This window comes from Lepeophtheirus salmonis, chromosome 10 (genome assembly GCF_016086655.4).
Source record: "Lepeophtheirus salmonis chromosome 10, UVic_Lsal_1.4, whole genome shotgun sequence".
Lineage (NCBI taxonomy): Eukaryota > Metazoa > Arthropoda > Copepoda > Siphonostomatoida > Caligidae > Lepeophtheirus > Lepeophtheirus salmonis.
This window is the reverse complement of record NC_052140.2, coordinates 6,152,132-6,173,153: the sequence shown is the minus strand read 5'-3', so window position 1 is coordinate 6,173,153 and position 21,022 is coordinate 6,152,132. Positions and strand designations below refer to the sequence as shown.

At 30.6% G+C, this 21,022-nt stretch overlaps 1 protein-coding gene and 3 long non-coding RNA genes across 5 annotated transcripts; 2 read left to right on the top strand and 2 right to left on the bottom strand.

Moving 5' to 3' along the window:
• The first annotated feature begins 7,029 nt into the window (after nt 1–7,029).
• Uxs (UDP-xylose synthase) lies at nt 7,030–10,147 on the top strand. 2 transcript variants are annotated; one of them, XM_040720483.2, is made up of 7 exons: nt 7,030–7,239; nt 7,320–7,636; nt 7,934–8,089; nt 8,157–8,412; nt 8,463–8,696; nt 9,550–9,682; nt 9,741–10,147. In XM_040720483.2, the coding sequence occupies exons 2-7, from the start codon at nt 7,410–7,412 to the stop codon at nt 9,995–9,997; spliced, it is 1,263 nt and encodes a 420-aa protein (XP_040576417.1). In that variant the 5' UTR covers nt 7,030–7,239; nt 7,320–7,409; the 3' UTR covers nt 9,998–10,147. The 2 variants fall into 2 exon arrangements, with proteins under 2 accessions (XP_040576417.1, XP_040576416.1); XM_040720482.2 differs by having other exon boundaries at nt 7,030–7,636.
• Nucleotides 10,148–10,996: 849 nt separating this feature from the next.
• LOC121125368 (uncharacterized) lies at nt 10,997–12,757 on the top strand. The gene is made up of 2 exons (XR_005866639.2): nt 10,997–11,405; nt 11,477–12,757. It is a non-coding gene; the product is annotated as an uncharacterized lncRNA (long non-coding RNA).
• A 4,664-nt stretch (nt 12,758–17,421) lies between these two features.
• LOC139906480 (uncharacterized) lies at nt 17,422–17,727 on the bottom strand. Its single transcript, XR_011782028.1, has 2 exons — nt 17,601–17,727; nt 17,422–17,536 (listed from the first exon to the last, which is right to left on the bottom strand). It is a non-coding gene; the product is annotated as an uncharacterized lncRNA (long non-coding RNA).
• Nucleotides 17,728–18,825: 1,098 nt separating this feature from the next.
• LOC121125344 (uncharacterized) lies at nt 18,826–19,282 on the bottom strand. The gene is made up of 3 exons (XR_011782029.1): nt 19,144–19,282; nt 19,014–19,092; nt 18,826–18,962 (listed from the first exon to the last, which is right to left on the bottom strand). It is a non-coding gene; the product is annotated as an uncharacterized lncRNA (long non-coding RNA).
• Between the last annotated feature and the right edge of the window lie 1,740 nt (nt 19,283–21,022).

The window sequence follows — 21,022 nt, the reverse complement described above, 5'->3', positions numbered from 1 at the left end:
CTCGGCATTTTAGGAGAGCTATAAAATTGCTTGAATTTTCCCACACTTATATAAATTTGTATTACTGTTTCCGTTTCTACTTCTTATCATGTTACATCAAAAAATTAAAAGATTTAAAGAACAATTTTAAAGATTGCAAGAAAGATGGCTAAATTTATGTCTCAAGATAAGCCATTATATTTTTTTTTCTACGCTGTATCTGTCGCTCTCTGCTGTCTTCGGCGGACGAGTTTGCCTTTCATGTAGCTGGCCACTGTAAGAAGATTTATACATCAGTTCCCTCACCGCCAGCTCCTTTGAGTGTGGGAATTACGATGGAAAGTAAATCTTTTTTTTTAAAAGGAATTTTCCCGCCTGAAATACGATTTCCTTATATTTTAAGGGAAAAAAAGAAAGAATAATTAGAAAGAGAAATTGGTGATGGTAGATTTTTAGCAAACGTGTCCAAAAATACTATGCAAGACCCTAAACACAGTGCTTTTGAAGAATATGTTTTTTATTTCATCTACATATAAGAAATATGTGTCTTTACAAACCTTTTCAGGGCCCTGCTTTGGTTAAAAACAGGCTTGATATGATGGGAAAATATACAGGGTTCGGAAGCAAAACGTGGACTGAATGACTGATTCTAGAAAAATGTCAATAATTTTATTTTTTGATAAACAATTTTTAACAAAACTTTGAGACAGCAGCAATCACAGCCTCTATAGAATCAGAAATTTGGTATTGTTTGAAAGCTACATTTAATGACCTATTGAACATCGTTTGTGTCTCCTTATTGCTCCTGGTCTATAACTGTAGTTACTATTGAAGCCACTACAATATAATCTGCCTTACACAAAATAAAGTTTGAACTCTTTAAATCATAATAATTGTTAAACTTATTTTTTTCAAATAGTCAAATTGATTACGTATCCTTTATCTATTAGAAATCAATGTGCGTAGAATAAATTTTAAGCCAGTCATGCATGAAGCATATAAAAATGGCTTGCAACATTATATAACGAATAAACAACACATTGAAACGCGTCTAATGCTCAAGGAACCGTAAATCAAATTTATGTATTCTATAGAGGAATGAAATTCTCTCCCATCCTTACAAACGAACGTCTCACTGAGTCCCAGAGTTCTTGTAATTTCCAGCGCAAATTCCAAGGAGAACTCAGTGCCTTTACCAAATATTTGGGACAACGAATTCGTCAATTAATTACATTTTTTTTTCAACTGGTGTAGTCTTAAACAAGCTGTCTAACCAAAAAAAACAACAAAAAAACAGTACCCTTATTGCCTGTGTTTGCACAAAAGGGCCTAACAGGCCAGAGGCGATAGTTTTCACCAAAACTTTAAACAAAGTAGCTAAACGCGGTTGTTAGCTTGAGGAAATTATATTGTTAGTATTTTTAAGATTTTTTCGCAAGATGTTGCTTTTCAGTCATACATTTATACTGAAGATGATAATATAAGTTTATCTATATTCTAGCCCTTATAAATATTTATATAAAAAAGTTGAGTTAATTATTTTATTTTTTAGTTAAAAATTAATTATGTCAGATGTTAAAACTAAGCTATCGGAGTCTTCTGATAATGGTTTAGTCTGTAAGCTCTGCAACCTGACCTTTAAGGGAGCAAGACGATCTTTTTGATTGTGTAAATACTCATTTTGAATGCAATGAATTTCGTCAATCTCTTCCTATCATTTCCCCTGCAAGGATTGTAAGGTTTTACTGCTAACTGTCAAAGACCTAGTTGAACACTCTCGTCTTCATGTTTTGGAGCAGTTAAATTCCTATTAGGAGGTACCTGAGGAAGATGAATAGTATGAAGTTGAGGAAGAAGGTCTGTCAGTAGGTTCTTTTCCTTTGAAGTCGTCCTTTGTACAATGGTGGTCAAATTTAAGAGACTCGTGCTCTCCTATCTTCTGAGAATTCAATCAATATTTAGAAATTCATACATATGCTTCAACGTCCTGGTTTGGTATCTTTTTTTTGGATGGGAGGTTCGAGTAAGGAGATAAAAAAGAGATAAAATTAAGCATCAATATGACTAAAAGTAAAACTTTTGCTCAAATTATTCGGAAATTTGCCTGTACTATCTTTAAAGAATACAATTGTATACATATGGAAATGAAAACAGAAGAGCTGAAGGCATTGTTTCAGCATCGCTATTGCAGGGTGAGTAGTTTCAATGGAGTTCAAAATATAACTTTACTATTAAGCCCCCAATTCCTTCGTATCTCCTTATATAAGTGAATTTTGACCTCTGTATTTCCTTGAATTGATCAACTTGCTCCCATTGTCTGCCAATATATCTGCTGGATCTTCGTTTTCTGTACCAAGTTTTCCTATGGGATTTGATAAATGGTGTACACGAAGATCCTCTTACAGGCTACAAATAAAGAATTTTTCCAGGGACAACTGAACTTAATGTGCTCTTTTACCGGAGCTTGCAATACGTGATGTGACCGTATAATATTTTAATACAAATTCAAATTACAAATAAATTCATTAAATAGTCATGAACGATATATCTAAGTCAATAAAAACTAAATGAACACTCCATTAATTGCTACCCACTAAGAAATAAATTAAAATTCCCAATTGTCGATATATTGTTATAATTATTATATATTGTCATTCGAGACTAATTAGTTTGACATATTGTACATAGTAAGTGGATTCTTCATAAGAAGATCCTCTCTGGTGGTGATACATGTGTGAAGTGAGAATCTTCCCACAAATGAATCTAAAAACTAAAGAGCAAATAAAAGCTTAATAGCAAACAAGTTGAAAAAAGGAACACAAATTCAAGCATAATTTATTATGGAATAATTGGCATTCTCTTTTTCAGATCAGTATTCAGCTCTCCCAACTTCAGATTTAACCTCATGAATTTCTGTCAATTTATCCACCTCTTGAGAATTATTCCATGAAGGATTTAATGATGTCTCGTCAGAAAAAAACAACAACTCAATTTATCCTCCTGAAGAACCTTCAGGTGAATTTTAGAATAGAGCCACTCCAAAAAATGGAGGCGGGAATGATGTAGGAGGTTTCATGTGACAGTGGACAGCATAGTCTTATAGTTCTTGTAGGTATCAGTTGACTAGCAGAGTTCCTCTATAAAATTACTCTTGATATGGCCAAGTTGCAGAGCTGTCAAAATAGAACATTCTCGGAAGACTCCGATAGATTCATCTTATCATCTCATATAATTTCTCGATAAAATAACTTAACTATAGTTAAGAGATATTTATTAATACTAGAATAGAATATACTCTACTTTTTACACTTGAAACTCAACTCTCACTATTTTTTTTACAAAGATATTCTATAATTATTAGTTATAGCTAGAGTCGTTATTTTGTTGAAGGTAGAAATAATAGCAAAATACTGCCTTTTGGCGGACAAAAAAGTAAATTCTGACCAAGACATTTTTCATTTGTTTATTATATTCGTCCTCGTTTCGCTACTTGGTTTAAAGCTTTAGTTTTCACAGCTAATATTTTATACACTTCTGCAAATTAACATGCGAATTTTTGTGTAAGTGTGATAAGACTCTGCTCGAAAACATTTTAATAAATTAAATTGATAGAAAACTTCATTGTGCCCTTTTTTTCAATTTCCCTTCATATCGACAAATCTTATCTTGAGCCTTATTTACACAATTGGGCTCAACACATTTGTACATAGCCCATGAGTGGTGTATATATATGAAGGAATATCTTAACCATAATTATATGAAGACAGGTATATTTGAAATATTTTGTAATGTGCAGGGAAAATTAGAAATTTTTTGAAATATATTTATAAACATATGTTGTGTACAAGTTGCTACGACAGAATGAGATGAATAATTTACATTTCTATAATTAATGATCAGGATAAAAAGATAATGGATTGTTCCTTCGATGTTTAATGTAGTAAAGGTGTAATTTTTGACTATTTGATGTATATTACGAATAGTGGATGAGCAAACTAAAATAAATATATATTATCCTCAGTATTGCATTTGGTCAAACAACATAAATAAATTAAAAAGGTATTATTTCTTAACTTTCAAAACGCACCACTCTATACAAGTAACATAACTACATTTTTGTTCCAGGACACTTTGCCGGAATCCTTATTTCCAAAAAATATAATAATATCTTGTTCGGATTGCAACCTTGGAAGCCGAATAAATAAAGTAACGGCATTAAGAACTTTATTCCAAAAAATAAATGGTGCTCCAAAAATACTCCTATTCTACGATCGTCTCCCGGATAAAAAAGTTTCATTTTATCCGAATAGAGATGACTTTAGATGTTATTACTGTTGATGCTGTTCCTCTTCATCCAATCAGTCCGAAGTTCATCTTCATCCTTCAATCTTTTCTTCTGCAAAATGTATTATTTCAGACAACATCAAAGAAAAAAATAAAATGGAATCTAGAATTGATTCCATAGAATGCTTCCATAAAATATGCTTTTAAAAATACATATATATATTTGTTAAGTAAGGACCCGATTCTTAAGAAATTGAATATATTATACATATATGTACGATTTTTTTTTCTTATTGCAGCTTAAGTAATTAATTTGAATTTTAATCTTATAAATTATTTCATTGCTGTCTTAAGGAGCAAGGAATATATTTTTTAACTCAGTACATTAGGCTATATGTATGCTGCTACTTTCTTTGTTTTTTCATTAATTGGTTTTCTATAATTAATTAATGGTGAATGTATTTGGAACATTCATGAAATAAGAAATCCATTCTTAAAGGCCAGTAAAGCCGTATATACCTAGTCATTCAATAATTTTTTAAGGAATTTTTTTTTTTATTTCGTATAATTTCAATCTTCCAATCTCTCACATCGTCTTAAATCAGGTTGAAATACTGAATGTTAAGCTTATCTCAGGATGTAATTTAATTAATATGCTTGAATTATTATGTCAATAAATTTGCAATTTATTAGAAAAAAAAAAAAATATCTTGTTCATTACCGGTTACATCAGATCATACAATAAGGCATTGTAAAGCTGTGAATGTATAATATAAACACTCTTTGGGAAATATTGCACTTGGTTGGATGAGTTGTGAATTATTGTGAGTCGAGTATAGAGGTCTCAAAGGAAGAAATTCGGCATATATTGAAAAAAGGGAAAAATGTGTCCAAAGCGACAAAGAAAATTTGCAAAGTTAGGAGCGATTTCGTTCTGTTATAGTAGATGTGAAGGATTCGCCTCAATAGAGGCCTTTGAAAATGGGTTGCCCAAGTTGTTGTTTTAACCAACACATGGGATATAAACAATTGATCCATTTGCATTGACCATTGATTGATTTATTGACTTCTTCTCTTCTTTACACATTTTTAATTAATTATTGGTTAATTGTATGATTTTGGTCTAATAGCGGTTTGAGCCAATTGTTGAAGCATCTTAATAGTGAAATGAATTAACCATTGATTAACCAACATTTAATCATTACAATTCGTGGCAAATATTTAAGTATTCTATCTTTTAAAATTTGTGTAACATGAATGAGGATCATAACTACATAAAATTGAAGCATTAATAATCATCATAAATATTTATTATTCGGCAAAGTGGCTTTCGGCAATGAGAGATTTTTTTATTAAATAATATTATTTTTTATCGAGTTGAAATATTTTGCTGTTAGACGGTGCGACTCTATATTGCTTTGTTTACTAACTAATATCAGTTAATAAATCTCATACCCCATTGATAAGTATTCTGTGGCACATTATTAAGTTCAAATGCTCACAGTTGAATTATATTAGTCGTAAATACTTATAAAATAGTAAATAGCATATTTTCAGGAAAAATGGGTCATTTGAATTGAATCAAAAAAATGATGCCTTCGACATTGAAAATGGCCAACAAATTCTTCAAGATCAAGCCCCTGGAAACAATTTGTCTTTCGTCAAAGCAAATCTGTCCAATTTATTGGAAGCTATTGCAAAAATCATTAAATGATCGATCCTCCGAGTATAATTTCTGAAGCCGAAAAAAGGATGTAAACTATTCCTGGAGAAAAAGGAGAAAAACTTTAGTGAAAAATAACAAAATTATAGATATCCCGATCTTCCATTTTTGCAAAAGGTTAGACGTATAATCAGTGGAGTTGATAATGATATGCCCCCTCTAACAAGACTCCGGAAGATCTCACCAAATTCAAATTTGATCAAACTAAAAATGTGAATGTTGAAAGGACTTTTAGTATTTAGTATAAAACTACCAATACGGATCGAAGGCAACATTTAACGTAAGGGAAAATATTTTAAAATATTGATTTGTCGATATAGTATGGCAAAATGGGTCAATAAATTATACTAAATATAAGACAAAACTAATTACTATAAATAGATATTTTTGGTACTCTTGTTTCAAAATTTTAGAACTCTTTTTTGCTCATTTCGGCCCAAAAAATTGCTTAAAAATCCCAAGTCTACTGATAAGTAATTTTAAAAGATCAAAATCAAATGATAACATCAATTAATAGCTGATAATTTAAATGATTCGTGTTATAATTATATAAGGCAATAAGACAAATAAATTTAAATACGGACAAGAGATGTTTAATTTTAAATGAAGAATTTACAATTCTATTAATGATCAGTATAACAAAATAGTTGAAAATGACTTCAATGGTTAATATATTAATGGTATAATGTTTTACTATTTCGATGGAAATCCCCAATGAATAAGTATTCTGTGGCACGTTATAAAGTTCAAATGTCCACAGATACTCGTAAATACATATATATATATATATATGAGTAATTTTAATAGATCAAAAGGATCTATGAATAGCCGGTAATTTTAAGATGAAAAAATGTACAATACATGTACACTACATTGAAATATAATAAAAAACTTTTTTGACAAATGTCTTATTTATGTATAATAAGAATTCTACGTCGTTCTGCTTTCTTTTTAGCTACGAGTACATAATAATAGTATATTTTAGCTAGGAAGGAGGATCGAACCTTCATGAGCAATAACTACTGCTGTTGCAAGCTGATAATGAGATTGTAATAATTGTTATGGAGGGGGGTGTGGAACGTTTTTCGTCTTGAGGAATTTATACAATATTAAATGATATTCCTGATATTATTATCATAACAAATTGTTTAAGGGTCGCGTCGTCATGTCGAGCGACGACGTTTACTTCAGGAATAGCATTTACGGCGTCTCACTCGCATATAGTTTTTACCTGCATGACCAGTTATGATGGAGTAAAAACATATTTTTCAATGAAAAAAACTCGATATCTTTAGTATTGATATATATATATATATATATATTTACTTTGCAGTTGAGTAGCACGGCAGTATCTTTAAGGACTCCTTCCAATCAGGTGGTGGTGTTGTTTGTGAAGTGAAGGAGAAATTTTTTCTAATAAGGAATGTTTCATCCTAAGTTTGTTGGATATTTTCTTATCCTTACTCTGAGTTCCTCATTTGTGGTCTATCATCTCCTTGCAGACACATCCACTCACTCCGATAAGAACATCTCTCCTTCACCAACTTCTACTGGGGAGAAAACGATTAAAAGACTCGAAAAACGGCTTGCAGAGCTGGAAACAATGATTTACAATCAGCATATTTTGGATCAAGATAACTCCCAACAATGGTGAATTCATAACATTATTATCTAATCCTACGTCGTATTATTACCAAATTTAACAAAATATTATTATATACCAAAACGTCACTTTTCTATATCTAATCATTCACAATTAATTAAATTTTAAACTATATTCAAACCCATTATTACTCATACAATACAATACAAGAATAAATAATGGAACACGAGAGGTTGCGTTAACTTATTAAATTCTTGCGTTCTTTTCAAATGATTTCTACATACATACAATATTTGTATTAATTAATTATTTTAATTGTAATATTATGTAATTCATTTTTTCAGCCCAAAGAAATATCCAGACGTAAAATTTCTAAATTATCAAGATCGGAAACGAATTTTAATAACGGGTGGAGCTGGATTTGTTGGGTCTCACCTTGTAGATAAATTAATGCTGGAAGGGCATGAAGTGATTGTAGCAGATAATTTCTTTACTGGAAGGTAGAGTACAGATAATTAATAATTATCCCCATGTTTTTGGTCTATAATTTGATATTTTTCCTTACAGAAAGCGAAATGTTGAACACTGGGTTAATCATGAGAATTTTGAACTTCTTAATCATGATATTGTCAATCCGTTATACATCGAAGTGGATGAAATTTATCATCTAGCATCCCCTGCCTCCCCTCCTCACTATATGTTCAATCCTGTCAAAACCATTAAGACAAATACAATGGGAACTATCAATATCTTAGGGTTAGCTAAAAGGGTTCGTGCTAAAATGCTTCTGGCAAGTACGTCTGAGGTGTATGGTGATCCTGAGGTAAGGAACCGTTCTTTTGTTTTTTATTAAATATGTACCTTTTTTTTAAGGAACATCCTCAAACTGAGAGTTATTGGGGGCATGTTAATCCAATTGGCCCAAGAGCATGTTATGACGAAGGAAAGCGTGTTGCCGAAACTCTTAGCTACTCTTATGCAAAACAGTCTAATGTTGATGTACGGGTTGCTCGAATATTTAATACGTACGGTCCTAGAATGCACATGAACGACGGACGTGTTGTTTCCAACTTTATTCTTCAAGCATTAAAGGACGAGCCTATCACAGTAAGGGTCACACTTTAGTCCTAGAATCCCATATGTATCATACTTAGTTTAGGAGCAGCAAAAGTTAGTAGGAATTGAGCATTTTCATTGATGTCATCAATTGTCCCATAATTGAAGGGTACGCCAATTTGGGGGTTCAAATTTGATATTTTTACAACATAAAATAAACTACTTTTCAATAAATATTCATGAAACTTCATCAAATGGGTTTAAAATTTAAAAAGAAATATACTTCACGTCTGCATTGAATACTAGTGATGTGTCAGTCCTTATTTATTTGGTCCAGTCCAGTCTTGGGACCGGTCCTTCGGACTGCCAGTACTAGAATGCATAATAAAAAAAATAAGTTGATTGACATCATCAAGTACTGAACTTTACTGCAGTCTTCAATACTAAATAATGCACTATTGAATTCTATTTGATGCAGATGGTAAACACTGTTTATTGAATTATATCAGAGTATTATGCACTAAAAATCCCTAAAAATGGCTTAATTTGTACATTTATATATTTTTTTTGATCGCTGAAGGATGATAAAAGTAGGATAATTAGAGAAAAATCTCTTATTTTTTCCTTTGTAATAGTTAATCTTTGTCTACAATATTGAAATAAGATTGTTAGTAGATGTAATAACATATTTTTAATAGATATGGTGACATCACGTGAAACCCCTCTGTAATAAATATTTCCTTCAAAAATTCTTGTACATGTAGAATAAAGTAATAGAATAGTATTATTTCATGCCGAATCATTAAGAGTTTATATAAATATTTTAAAAAATCCGGATTTTCACACGTTTATTTAATCAAAAGCTCATTAAATTTACATAATATGTTCTTACCAAATGTTTTAGATTTATGGTGATGGAGAACAAACTCGTTCATTTCAATACGTTCAAGATCTTGTTGAAGGACTAGTTCTATTAATGAATTCAAATTACACGAAACCAGTCAACATCGGAAATCCAAATGAACGAACCATTAAGCGTAAGACAGTTATTTAATATATATTTTTTCACGTCATAATCATACACTAATTTTGCAGAGTTTGCTGAACTAATCCGAAAGAAAGTCGGCTCTAAGAGTAAGATTGACTATTTACCTGCTGTTGAGGATGATCCTCAAAGAAGAAGACCCGATATATCTTTGGCCAAAAGAGTTCTTGAATGGAAACCCGTAGTGATGTTTGAAGATGGAATACAAAAGACTATTGAATATTTCCGAAATGAATTGAGTCGGAGTCATCATTTAGATCGGAACATACCTCATCCTGATACGTACACAGTGACCTATTCATCATAAACTAATCTTATACGTCGATGATAGGAGATATTAGACAACTACATATATAGAATTGCTACCTTTGTTTAATTTGTATTATCTTTTGTCAGAAGTAAAATCCATATTTATTGATAATTTATTATATACAAAATATATAATTTATTAAGTACATATTATTTTTTTAATGTTTTCACCAGGGGATTTACCACCGAATATCAAGCTGCAAGCCATTAGATAATTGGCTTCATATTTGTAAAAGTACCGAATAACTAAAAAACAAATTTATACATATCTTTTAGTAAGGATTTTAGTTATAAAATAGATGATTTATTACACAAAGATTACAATTAGTTATTTCTTATACTCACAAACAGGATGAACTTTTCAACAAAACCCCAGACGTACCTAATAAACATTCATGTAAATCCGGTGTGTTTTTTAACTGGCCCCTTAATTTGTAGTTGGTAGTATAAAGAACGAATTTTGTTTCCTTAGCAGTTGTCATTATTATTTCATTCCTGAGATGTGAAGTTCCTTTCCTAAATGTATTCAGTTAAATTCAAAACCTGTTTGAACGTTCGTGTGTGCTCATAAACCCTGAAGTTTTGTTCCGGTGTTATAATTGTAAGTCTTTGTTGGACTCAGAGTAGAATTCGGGATGGCTATCGGAGTAATTCTTGTCAATGTCCTTGTTTTTATCCTCTTCTCCTTCCTCTCATGTCCCAGATGATTGTAGCTTATCTAATGAAACGTTATGCTGGAAGGGCTTATTTAAGCAATTTTTGTTTTTTTACTAATAAATGTAATATATAACTTTTTTTCCAATTTTCTTTCCAAAAAATTTAATCTTTTCTGAATAGCTTTAGATTTTTGAAATTTTTCTCCAAAAAACTTAATATTTAAAATTTGATTTTTGTAATTTATTTGCAAAAAATTTAATTTTCTGTGAGTAGCTATGGATTTTTGAAAATTTTCTCTAAAAATTTAATATTTGAATACAAAAAACCAAGAAAATAATAATCGATTGCTAGAATTAAAGCATTAAAACCTATAATAATAAATTCTAGCCACACACTTCCTACTTTAAACTTCAGTTATCTTGTCTCTTTGAAAGAGGTTATGTTAAACAGCTGAAAGGACTTAGTAACTACTATGTGACCTTAGTCTAGGATATCCCAGCCTTAGACACTTTGTAGTAACCTCTCATTTCAGCTGTTGTAGTTACCATAAGACGGAGAAGGACAGGTCCTAGAAGTGAATTAATAGAACAGGTGTCTTTTTATTTTTTTAGACCGATCCAGCACTACGGTTAATTGGAAATAAAAACGTGTTCAAAACCCTTTAAAACATACACGTTTGAAAACGTATCAAACGTGTACTCAATATAAAGCACATGACTGTATCAACTATCAACAAATAAGTAAATGAGGTATTATATTTTATAATAAAATAACATAGTAATTGTTCTTTATTAGCTTACTATACACGAAAAATAAATAGATTTTTTAGATATTTGAAACCAATAACACAAGATTATACCAATAACTCAAGGTCTGGGAGGAAACTCCAAGTATTGGCAGACCTGCTCACAAGGTCATTTTTGTACGTAGACGTTTGCATTTCAGGACTTTTTACACTGTGTTAGATCCGGGGGGAATATAGGGTGCCCACCAAGGTTTAAATCAGAGAGTTTAGACTTAGAATTTGTGGGAAATTAAATTTATATTTAAAGTTTTGGACACGTGATAAAATGTATCTACATATAAAGCCTAATAAACCAAATTTTCATGCATAATTTAGAACTAATCAGAGCTTCATACATTTCTCACATGGTTTAAACTTGAGTTGCTATTTTAATTACTTGTGACTCACCAAATTTTTCAACAAGATGACTTGATTTTTTTGACTCGAGAAGACTTCCAATAAAAGTAATAGAATTTTCAAAACATTATTTGTTTTCAATATTAAAGGAAAATAATTATTAACACAGGAAACATATTTGAGAATGTCTAACTTTTGTGAACTGCGTCATAAGGTATTTTATAAATTAGGTTGAGTAAAAAATAGTTTCGAATTTCCCGCCACTTTTTTTTAAAACTAAGTATATCTTGTTCATCATTCGTCACATTGGATACGATAAGGTGTTGTAAAGATTTGAGTGTTTACTAATAACACTTTTCCGACAGTATTGCGCTTGGCCAGTTATGTCGTAAATTATTGTGCATCGAGTATGGAGGTCTCAACATTTTTACTATAAAAAAGGGAAAAACGTGTCAAAAGCGCCCAAGAAAATTGGCGATGTACACAGAGCCAATACTCTTTCGTTTCATGTTGCACAACAGTGGTTCAAGTAATGTTTCCCCCACTCAAATATCCCCTCTATCTTGAACAACTCGAACGTTTGAAATTGGTGATCGAACAAAAGAGGCCAGCATTGGTAAATAGGAGACAAAAAGACATCAGCAATACAATCCTAGGACGAACGCATCTTTGATAATACATCAGAAGCTCCTGGAGCTCGGATGGGAAGTTCTTATACATCCATCCTACAGTCCTGACCTGCCACCAAGTGACTACCATCTGTTCTTTTCCATGTCCAATGCACTTGTGGGTGCAAATTTGGAGTCAATAGAGGCGTGTGAAAATTGATTGTCCGAGTTTTTTTGCTAATTGGGACAAGGAAGGACAAGTTATCGAACAGAACAGGGCACACTTTGCTTAAATCGGATGATTGTAAAACTTCTTATAAAACATTGAAATAAAGTGAAAATTACGAAATTACTTATTCCCCAAACTATTATTTAGTTTCTTCTCACGCCATTAAATATATATATATATATCTGATAACATTCTTTCAAACTATTGGCAAGTTTCCCTCACAATATTAAATAAAATATGTGACTTGATTTGATACCTATTTCCATTTTTGATAGTATATATATATATACGTTGGTTATTCCATAAGGAATTTTCATAAGGAAACGGACTGGACTCAAATTTGGTAATGGTATTTTTGATAGTTGAACAGCTTAAAAATGAAATTTAGGAGCTGTAACTCATCCAACTCTGAGTGCTACGGTCTTAAAGACGAAGAAATTAGAATTTAAAGAAATTTTTATGAGCGACATCGACATTTAACCAAAGCAATCTTAGACATGTATAATATATAATTAAAAAGCTATTAAATAGCTGAACAAAATGTATGCTGAATTATATTTTTATGTTTGTTATGAAAGAAAAAGTAAACCAGTTTTTCACCATAAATTACACCACACAACGAAATGAAGGTCTTGAAGCGCCCGTACTTTGAAATCCACATTTTTTATTGTTATTTAAGCCGTAGAACACAAATATGACCATTAGAACTTTCAATTTTTAAAGTTTTGGCCTTGAAAGCCTTTTTTAAAATCAAGTTTGAGGGTAAAACTACGATTCAGTGCCATACTTTGACATGAAATAACTTTATAGATCAAAATCAAATTAAATAACAAATTAATAGAAACATTTAGCATTTGAAAAATAAATTATTTATTACTATATCTTGATTACAATTAATAAAAAATGTATATAACCACCAAAATTCGAGTAAAATGAAGGAGCTTACTTATAGGTTTATATATATTTATTTTTTCTTACAGTGCTTTTTATCCTATCTAAAGTTAGAAAGTAGACCTTACATTTCAATTTAAAATAAATTACTTTTCAAAAAGGTCGATTTTGATTGATTTTTGATCAACTTAGGTTTTAATATTTATTAGGAAATTTAAGTATAATAAGTTGGTTAGGTTGCTTGAATATAGATTACAATCATATACTGAGGAACTAAGTAAATCGTTTATTATTATTTATGCTAATACAATTTATAATTTAGATGTAAAGGGATTAAAACAAGTTTATAGATTGTTTATAAGTTCATGAATTCTCCTAATTCATTTTATTAATCACAAATAACTAAATTAAAAATTAAAATTAGTATTCGTTTCGTTGGTACAGTGAGCACTACCTAGATGGACGTGGGTATCATATTTGATACCCAATCATTTCAAATAATATGTTTGTTCTACAATTGTGTATGAACAGGCTGAAGCAAGTTCAAACATGAATAAACTTCTCTAGATAGGAATCGTGTACATTTCTAGTATAAATATAACCGTAGATTTTTCTGAACTATCCATTCTGCTTCCACCTTTTATTGTGCAAGTATGTCCAAGAAAACATTATCCATTGAAGAAATAAGACATTATCTTGAGTGCACATCGCACTCCAATTCAGAAGGTGAGGATTTAGAATTGGAAAAAGATGAAGAATATGTCCAACCACCTCAATCAAGTTCTTCTAATTCTGATGACTATTCTGATGTTTTTGACAAGCCTGTCGGTAAGTAATTTTCTTGAATATCATTATTAGTTTTGCTATATACTAGATGTATTTATTAACAACTAATTGGTATATTTAACATTTCAAGAAATGCCAAGATGCAATTAAGTGACTCAATTCCCGTCTTCTAAGAAACATAAATCAACCGACTTATTAGAAGAGTCAATGTATGTTGGCAAGGATAACACAATCTGGCACAAGCAAATAGTAAATGAAGAAATTTCAGCCCGTTTTAGCCAAGAAAACATTTTGAAGGAAGTCTCGGGTCCATCATCCTTTGCAAAACGTAACATCATTACAGATAAAACATTATCAGCTTTTGAACTCTTGATCGATAATTATATTATTGATCACATTGTAAAATGTACAATAGTTGAGGCTCGTTCAAAACTTAAGAATGATGTATGGACAACCAGCAAACGAGAAATACTCCAACTGATTACAATAATGTATGCAAGAGGAATCTTAGCCGATGGCTTTTACAAGTTTTTTATAATATTTTGGATTTTGCTGGTATAAATGCTGTTATCTTGTACAGAGAAGTGACTGGTAAGAAAATAACTCGTTGCCAGTTTTTGAATAATTTGATTACCGAACTTATTGGTGAAGATGATGAATCAAAGGATGCTATAGAAGAAAATAATCAATTATTTCAATCACAATCAAACTGTTCAACTAAAAATAGAAGCCGGTGTACAAGAAAATCACGGCGCTTACCAAGCAAAACCTGTTGTAAATGTAAGAGATTCGTATGCTAGCCTTGTATTGGTACTGAAAAAACAATTGTAACTTGTAAAAAATGCTAATTTCTTTATATGTGTTGTTATAAAAGTTATGTTTATTTTTTTAAATAAATAATAAATCTTCGGAGAAAATAAAAATTAACACATTACTTTTAATTTTATCAACCACTAACAGTTACAAATATTAAAAAATAAATGGGTATCATTTTTGATATACACTGTCGTTTAAGGGGGGTTATTACTATCCGTCGTTCTAGTGTTAAAAGATAAAATAGACATAAATCTTTTTTTTAAGGGTAGAGTTGAAAAATCATGAAATTAGAAATAATGGTGTAGGTGCATTCAGCACGGGTTTTAAATTTTGTGGACTGGGGGGACTTGAGCCCCGAGTACAAATCTGGAAGCTCTGACAGATGGTAATAATAAAATTGGGGCTCGTGGAGTTCTAATAATCATCAACAGAAGCATTGAGAGCTTAGATGCCAGGGGCGTCTGTAGGGTGGACTGGAGGGACTATAGCCCTCTCCAAATTAAATAATTTTGGTTTTTTACTAGAAAATTTAATATTTGAAATTTCTTTCCAAAAGTTCAATATTTGAAATTTCTCTCGAAAAATATAATATTTGAAATTTCCTTCCAAAAATATAATATTTGAAATTTCTTTCCAAAAATATAATATTTGTAATTTTTTTCCAAAATAAATAAATTTTTTGAAAAAAGCTCTAGATATTTTAATTATTTTTCCCAAAAATTTTAATGTTTCAAAATTTTTTTATAGACTTAATTATTTGTGAATAACTGCGGGTTTTTTCAAAAAAAAATTCCCCAAAATTTTAACTTATTGAGAATAGCTATGGATTATTGAAATTTGTTTCCAAAAAATTTATTAAATGAAAATGTTTTTCCGAAAATTGTTTTTTTTTTTCAAAAAATTAAATTTTGGAATTTTTTTGAAAGAAAATGAATACTCCTTTCCCCCCCCCCCAAAAAAAAAAAAAAAGTATATATGTATAGTCCTGTGGAAAAAAAGTTGACCATTTGGAGAAGTATGTTGACCACATTATTTTTGGTCAGAATGGAATGTTGGTCATCAAAAAGGACTGTCTAACCTTTGCTGTCTGTGTTGGTACATCATCTTGTAGAAGCTCGTCTCGATACCAATATCATTATTAGTAGCCTTCTTGACCTTGTAAATAGTCTAGCTGCTTGCACAAGTATAGCTTCGGATCTTTGTTGGTGTGTATTCTGCGCATGCAGCAATCTTGATTTTTTGTCTCTTTGTCAGGCCATTTTTGGATAAATTGATAATTGTGGAGGGGGTATCAATACTCAGAGGTTGTCAGCTGATTGAAGGATGTTTTTCTTGTTCCTCTCTTTTATATGTATACAAATTTAACTTCAAACCCGCTATATATGAACAAACTGATTCTAAACGATGCTTCTAAAATTTTAGCTTAGATAAATATCATTTTCACTTGATACTTAAAATGTAAGTGACAAAACATTAGAATGTAATTTGTTAAACTTATGAATAGGATACATTGAGTGTCTTTAAAATGTATCCTTAATGTATTTACATACAAATAAAAGACTTTAATTGACTTTTATTCCTACACACAGTACTGAAATATTAATATGTGCACCTCGAAATCCCTAAACGTTTTAATATTCAATAAAAATAAATGATTAAACATGCAGTTCTCATATCAATTTGCAATTGACAAACACAGGAGGACTTAGGGACGTAAGGAAATATATGTTGAAACTCGATATAAAACAAGTTCAATGTGTCGGTAGTTGCAACATAAAATTCATTCAACAATTTACATTTTTTGGAAAAAAAATTCAAAAATGAAATTTTTGGGAAAAAAGTTGAAAAATTAATTTTAAAATACTAAATTCTTTTGGAAAAAAGTCCAAAAATCACAGTTGTATGCAAAAACGTAAAATTTTTTGGGAAAAAAAATTCAAAAATCTACAGCTATTCTCAAAAAATGAAATTTTTTGGAAAAAATTCAAAAATCCATAGTTGTTGACAAAAAAAATCAAAAATTCATAGACATTAACAGTTATTTATAATTAAATAATTTTAATTATTATCAAAATATCCCGCTATAATATAATTTGGCTATAATAGTTGGTACAGCTGAATATAGTGGGAGGCGCCTTTATTATAATTTATAAATGCGTGGAACAGGAACAAGTTTTGTTAGATTTTTAACATTTTAATATATTTTTTTCCTGCAATGTTGACAAGTTCCATATTTTTTATCTTTTTATTCAAAGAAGTTCTGTGCAAATCCCACCCTTCGCATGAAAAACAGATTTTCTTTCTTTTCCTTGTGATTTGAACATATCAATTTCATATTCATGTGAAAGTCCTTTTTTGGATCAAAATGGGTTGATAAGTTACTTCTACAATCGAAATGGCATGCTGAGTCTAATAATAGAGAATGGGTGGATTAGAAATTAATAATATTAAACAATTTAATTTAGAGTGATACTTTGTTATAAATTAGCAGATAATGTTGAAGGAGCATTTCCTCCCAAACAATTAGATGGTGAAAATAAAAATGATGAAGAATTTTTGGATAAAGTAACGGAAGTAGGAACGTAGGTAATAAATTGTTATGCTGAGGAAAAGTAATATTTATTAGTTCTTTGTTGGAGAAGTTCGTTTAATTTTTTTGTAGATTTAAAAAAAAGGTTGTTTCTTCCCATTACAATAAATCAAAGGAACAAAATTCTTCCTTAGTTATTCTATTCTTTCCTCCAAAAAGTTTTTTTAAATGATATATTCTTCAGGAATCGAGAGAGGCAATTCACTGGACAAAATTCACATTTTGCTCAGAGTAAGAGCTCGTGAACTATCGTACCATTCTTTTACGTGTATCACCACTCTAGGAGAAGTAGATTTAAATGTGAATATGTGATAGTTTTGTATTCTTTTTAAAGGAAAGAAATACTCGTCTAAAAATTTCCTCCAATTATACAACTGTATTTGTGGGCATCCATTCTTCTTAGAGGATATAACATTGAATTTAGTAGCTACTTTGACGACAACTTCTACTAAATCTTCCAAACATTCAATTTTTTCTTATTATAATAAGATTTGGAAATAGCGCCGAAGCTACGGTCCGGCGAAAACTTTGAATGTTTTTTAACAATAAAGTGTATAGAAACTTCAACGAATGCACCATAAATAACCAGTTATGCTACAAAAGCCATAATTATATAATGTTTATTCTTGCCTCTGTAAAGGAAACTAATTGTTAAAAACTTTCGATCGTATTGTAACTTTCTTACCAACAATTATGATATTGAATTTCAGGAAGCAAAACACCACTTTCATGATATAAGAGAGATGCCACACCATTTGAGTCTTTCTTAATAGTTTCCTAAAATTATTTTTGAACAATATTACAAAGACTGAAAAGATTAGATAAAAATGTATCTCCTTACCCTCATCAAAAATATATAAATTAAATGCTCCTTTTCATTTATAATTTAAGCAAATAGGTTAACTTTATGTAGAGAAGTGTAATGTGTCTTTCCTATTTGAATTGACGAATAAGAATTTAATTTAGCCTCAGAAAAGTCCATAGTTAATAACGTAACAGATTCTTGATGATTTTTGACGTATTTAACCCTCCTATTGTAATCTTTGGTTTCTCTTACATGTGTTCCTTAATACTGTCGTTCATATTTAATGGGAAATCAACCATAGGATTTTTCCATAGATTCTCTGATTAATGAGGGCAATTCTTGAGAATGATCATAACAAATATGGAAAACATTGCTTCCCCGTCCCATAATACCCAATTCGGGAGACACAGTATTCCAATGACGAATAAAAGCGGGATATACTGCAATATTTATTGTATTTGTATCCTTGATGAGAACATAATTCGTTATACTTATGATATACAACTTCTCTATTCTAATGACTTGGGAAACGAATTGCTTTCAGGTCATAATGAGATGCAACTCTTCCCACTGCAAAAATACCATGATCCGTCATTAGGTTCTACAGAAAATGTTTAATACCTTATTTTCTTTAATTAATATTTCGATTGTACGGGTTATTAGATGGATTTCCACTTAACTTATGTTACTTATGAGTTAACCCATTTTTTAAATAATGAGTGTTAAGTCCCTGAACTCGCCATCCACTTATTTTGAATTTAATCTTTTGATCTTCCCTTTCCAGGGTACCAAAATGTCAAAATATATAGGCTTCAGGACTAAATGGAGAAATAGAAGACATTTCTAGGCATTGATCTCACCGAAAAAAAAACATATTCAAAATCAAACCAATTAAAACAGGAAGTTTTGTTTCATAATGGATCCAATGGTCCTAGAGAACAGGAACAACCATTTTCAAGATACTTTTCAATTCTACGTCCTTCTTCTACATCTGCATCACGAAATATAACGTCTCCAAGCTCCGAAGTTCGGATATCAAAGATATCCTCAATAGATGAAGAACAAATCGGGAATTTATTTTGAAAATATATTTTATTAATATAACAAATACAATAGCGTCGAAGATTGGAAATATAAGAATAATTTCAGCTCAGCCGGTTAACAGCCTAATCCTACCAAATTTTAATGCATCCTTATAATTTCATTTAATTCTGTGTCATCTTTCAGAGGCTATTGCGGCTTTTTTTTAAGCATTATACCTTCAAAAAAGGCATTTAAATTCAATCACAGATTCTCAGCAATATGGTTTTCTTTGTGGTTTTATAAATTCTGTCTAAAAGTGGTGAAATTTTGTTTTACAAGAATAGTCTTTTCTTTTCTTATGAAATAAAAAAAGCTAGAAATAGAAAAACCTTTTTTCCTCCTTTTTCTTTAGGAGTTGATTTCTTGTGATGGCCTCACACATTTGGTTTATGTGAACGGTTGTACGAAATGCTCAAAAAAATATGTCGGCCAAACCAAAAGAAGATTAAAAGATTGGATAAGTGATCACATAAAATACGATGATAAATTTTTGGAAGCCACAGGAGAACACTTCAATTCGAGAGAAGATAAGAAAACCAATATGAAATACAGGTGTTGGATCAAGTCCGGCCTATAGGATTCGATAGTGATATGATGCAACTACTTTTGGTTCTAGAAATGGTGGATCAATCCATTTCTGTCAAAAATCCCAACTGGAATGAATTGAGATTGAATTGGACGCTCCCGCCTTTTAAGGACATATTTTATACATCTCTATATAATCTGATTATATAGATAGATAATAAATAACAAACAATTTTTCGAAAATTATTTCTATAATTATAGTTAATTAGTGATTAACATTGGGAAAAAAGCCGTATTGTTCAGATATAACCATGGTAAACTGGCTTAATTATATGCATATATATGTAATATAAACTCTGCATCTTTAATTGGTAATTACGATAAATTAACGAGGTTGTTGGCCTTATGGGTCTTGTGGTTCAAGCGGCTCCGATTCTTGAACTGCTTGAACTGTAACCGACAAAATCGAACCGATACCGCAATATATTGCTTATCAGTCTCGGTTCTTGTGCATTTGTTTCTATATAGAATATAGAAAGAAAATACAATATATGTATATCATAAAATATAAATTAGCTTTAGTCAATAAGTCAATTTTCTGAGTTTTTTTTGCGTTTTCCAATGATTTTTTTAAGCTTCCAGGGTGATACTGTTGTATCTGTGTTTTAAATAGCTAAGGGCTTCTTATGGATCTGGAAAAGTGGTTTTAGAAACCAGACAGTGTAAATAAGGGAGGGAAGAGATCCAGTTTATCTACTAAGCTTGTCCGGCCCCTATAATATGATAATTATATTATTTCTTAAGCCAGGTTTTACCAACCTTTAGACTAATACATTTTTGAAAAATGTATACTATGTATGTGTAGACTGAAAGCAATCCTCAATTCTCCATC

Excerpts from the sequence above, each read along its gene's own strand:
- Uxs (XM_040720483.2), top strand. The coding sequence starts at position 7,410 with ATGTTTCATCCTAAGTTTGTTGGATATTTTCTTATCCTTACTCTGAGT. Across the intron at positions 8,413-8,462 it reads AGGTGTATGGTGATCCTGAG|GAACATCCTCAAACTGAGAG; the intron begins GTAAGGAACCGT and ends CTTTTTTTTAAG. Across the intron at positions 9,683-9,740 it reads AAATGAACGAACCATTAAGC|AGTTTGCTGAACTAATCCGA; the intron begins GTAAGACAGTTA and ends CTAATTTTGCAG.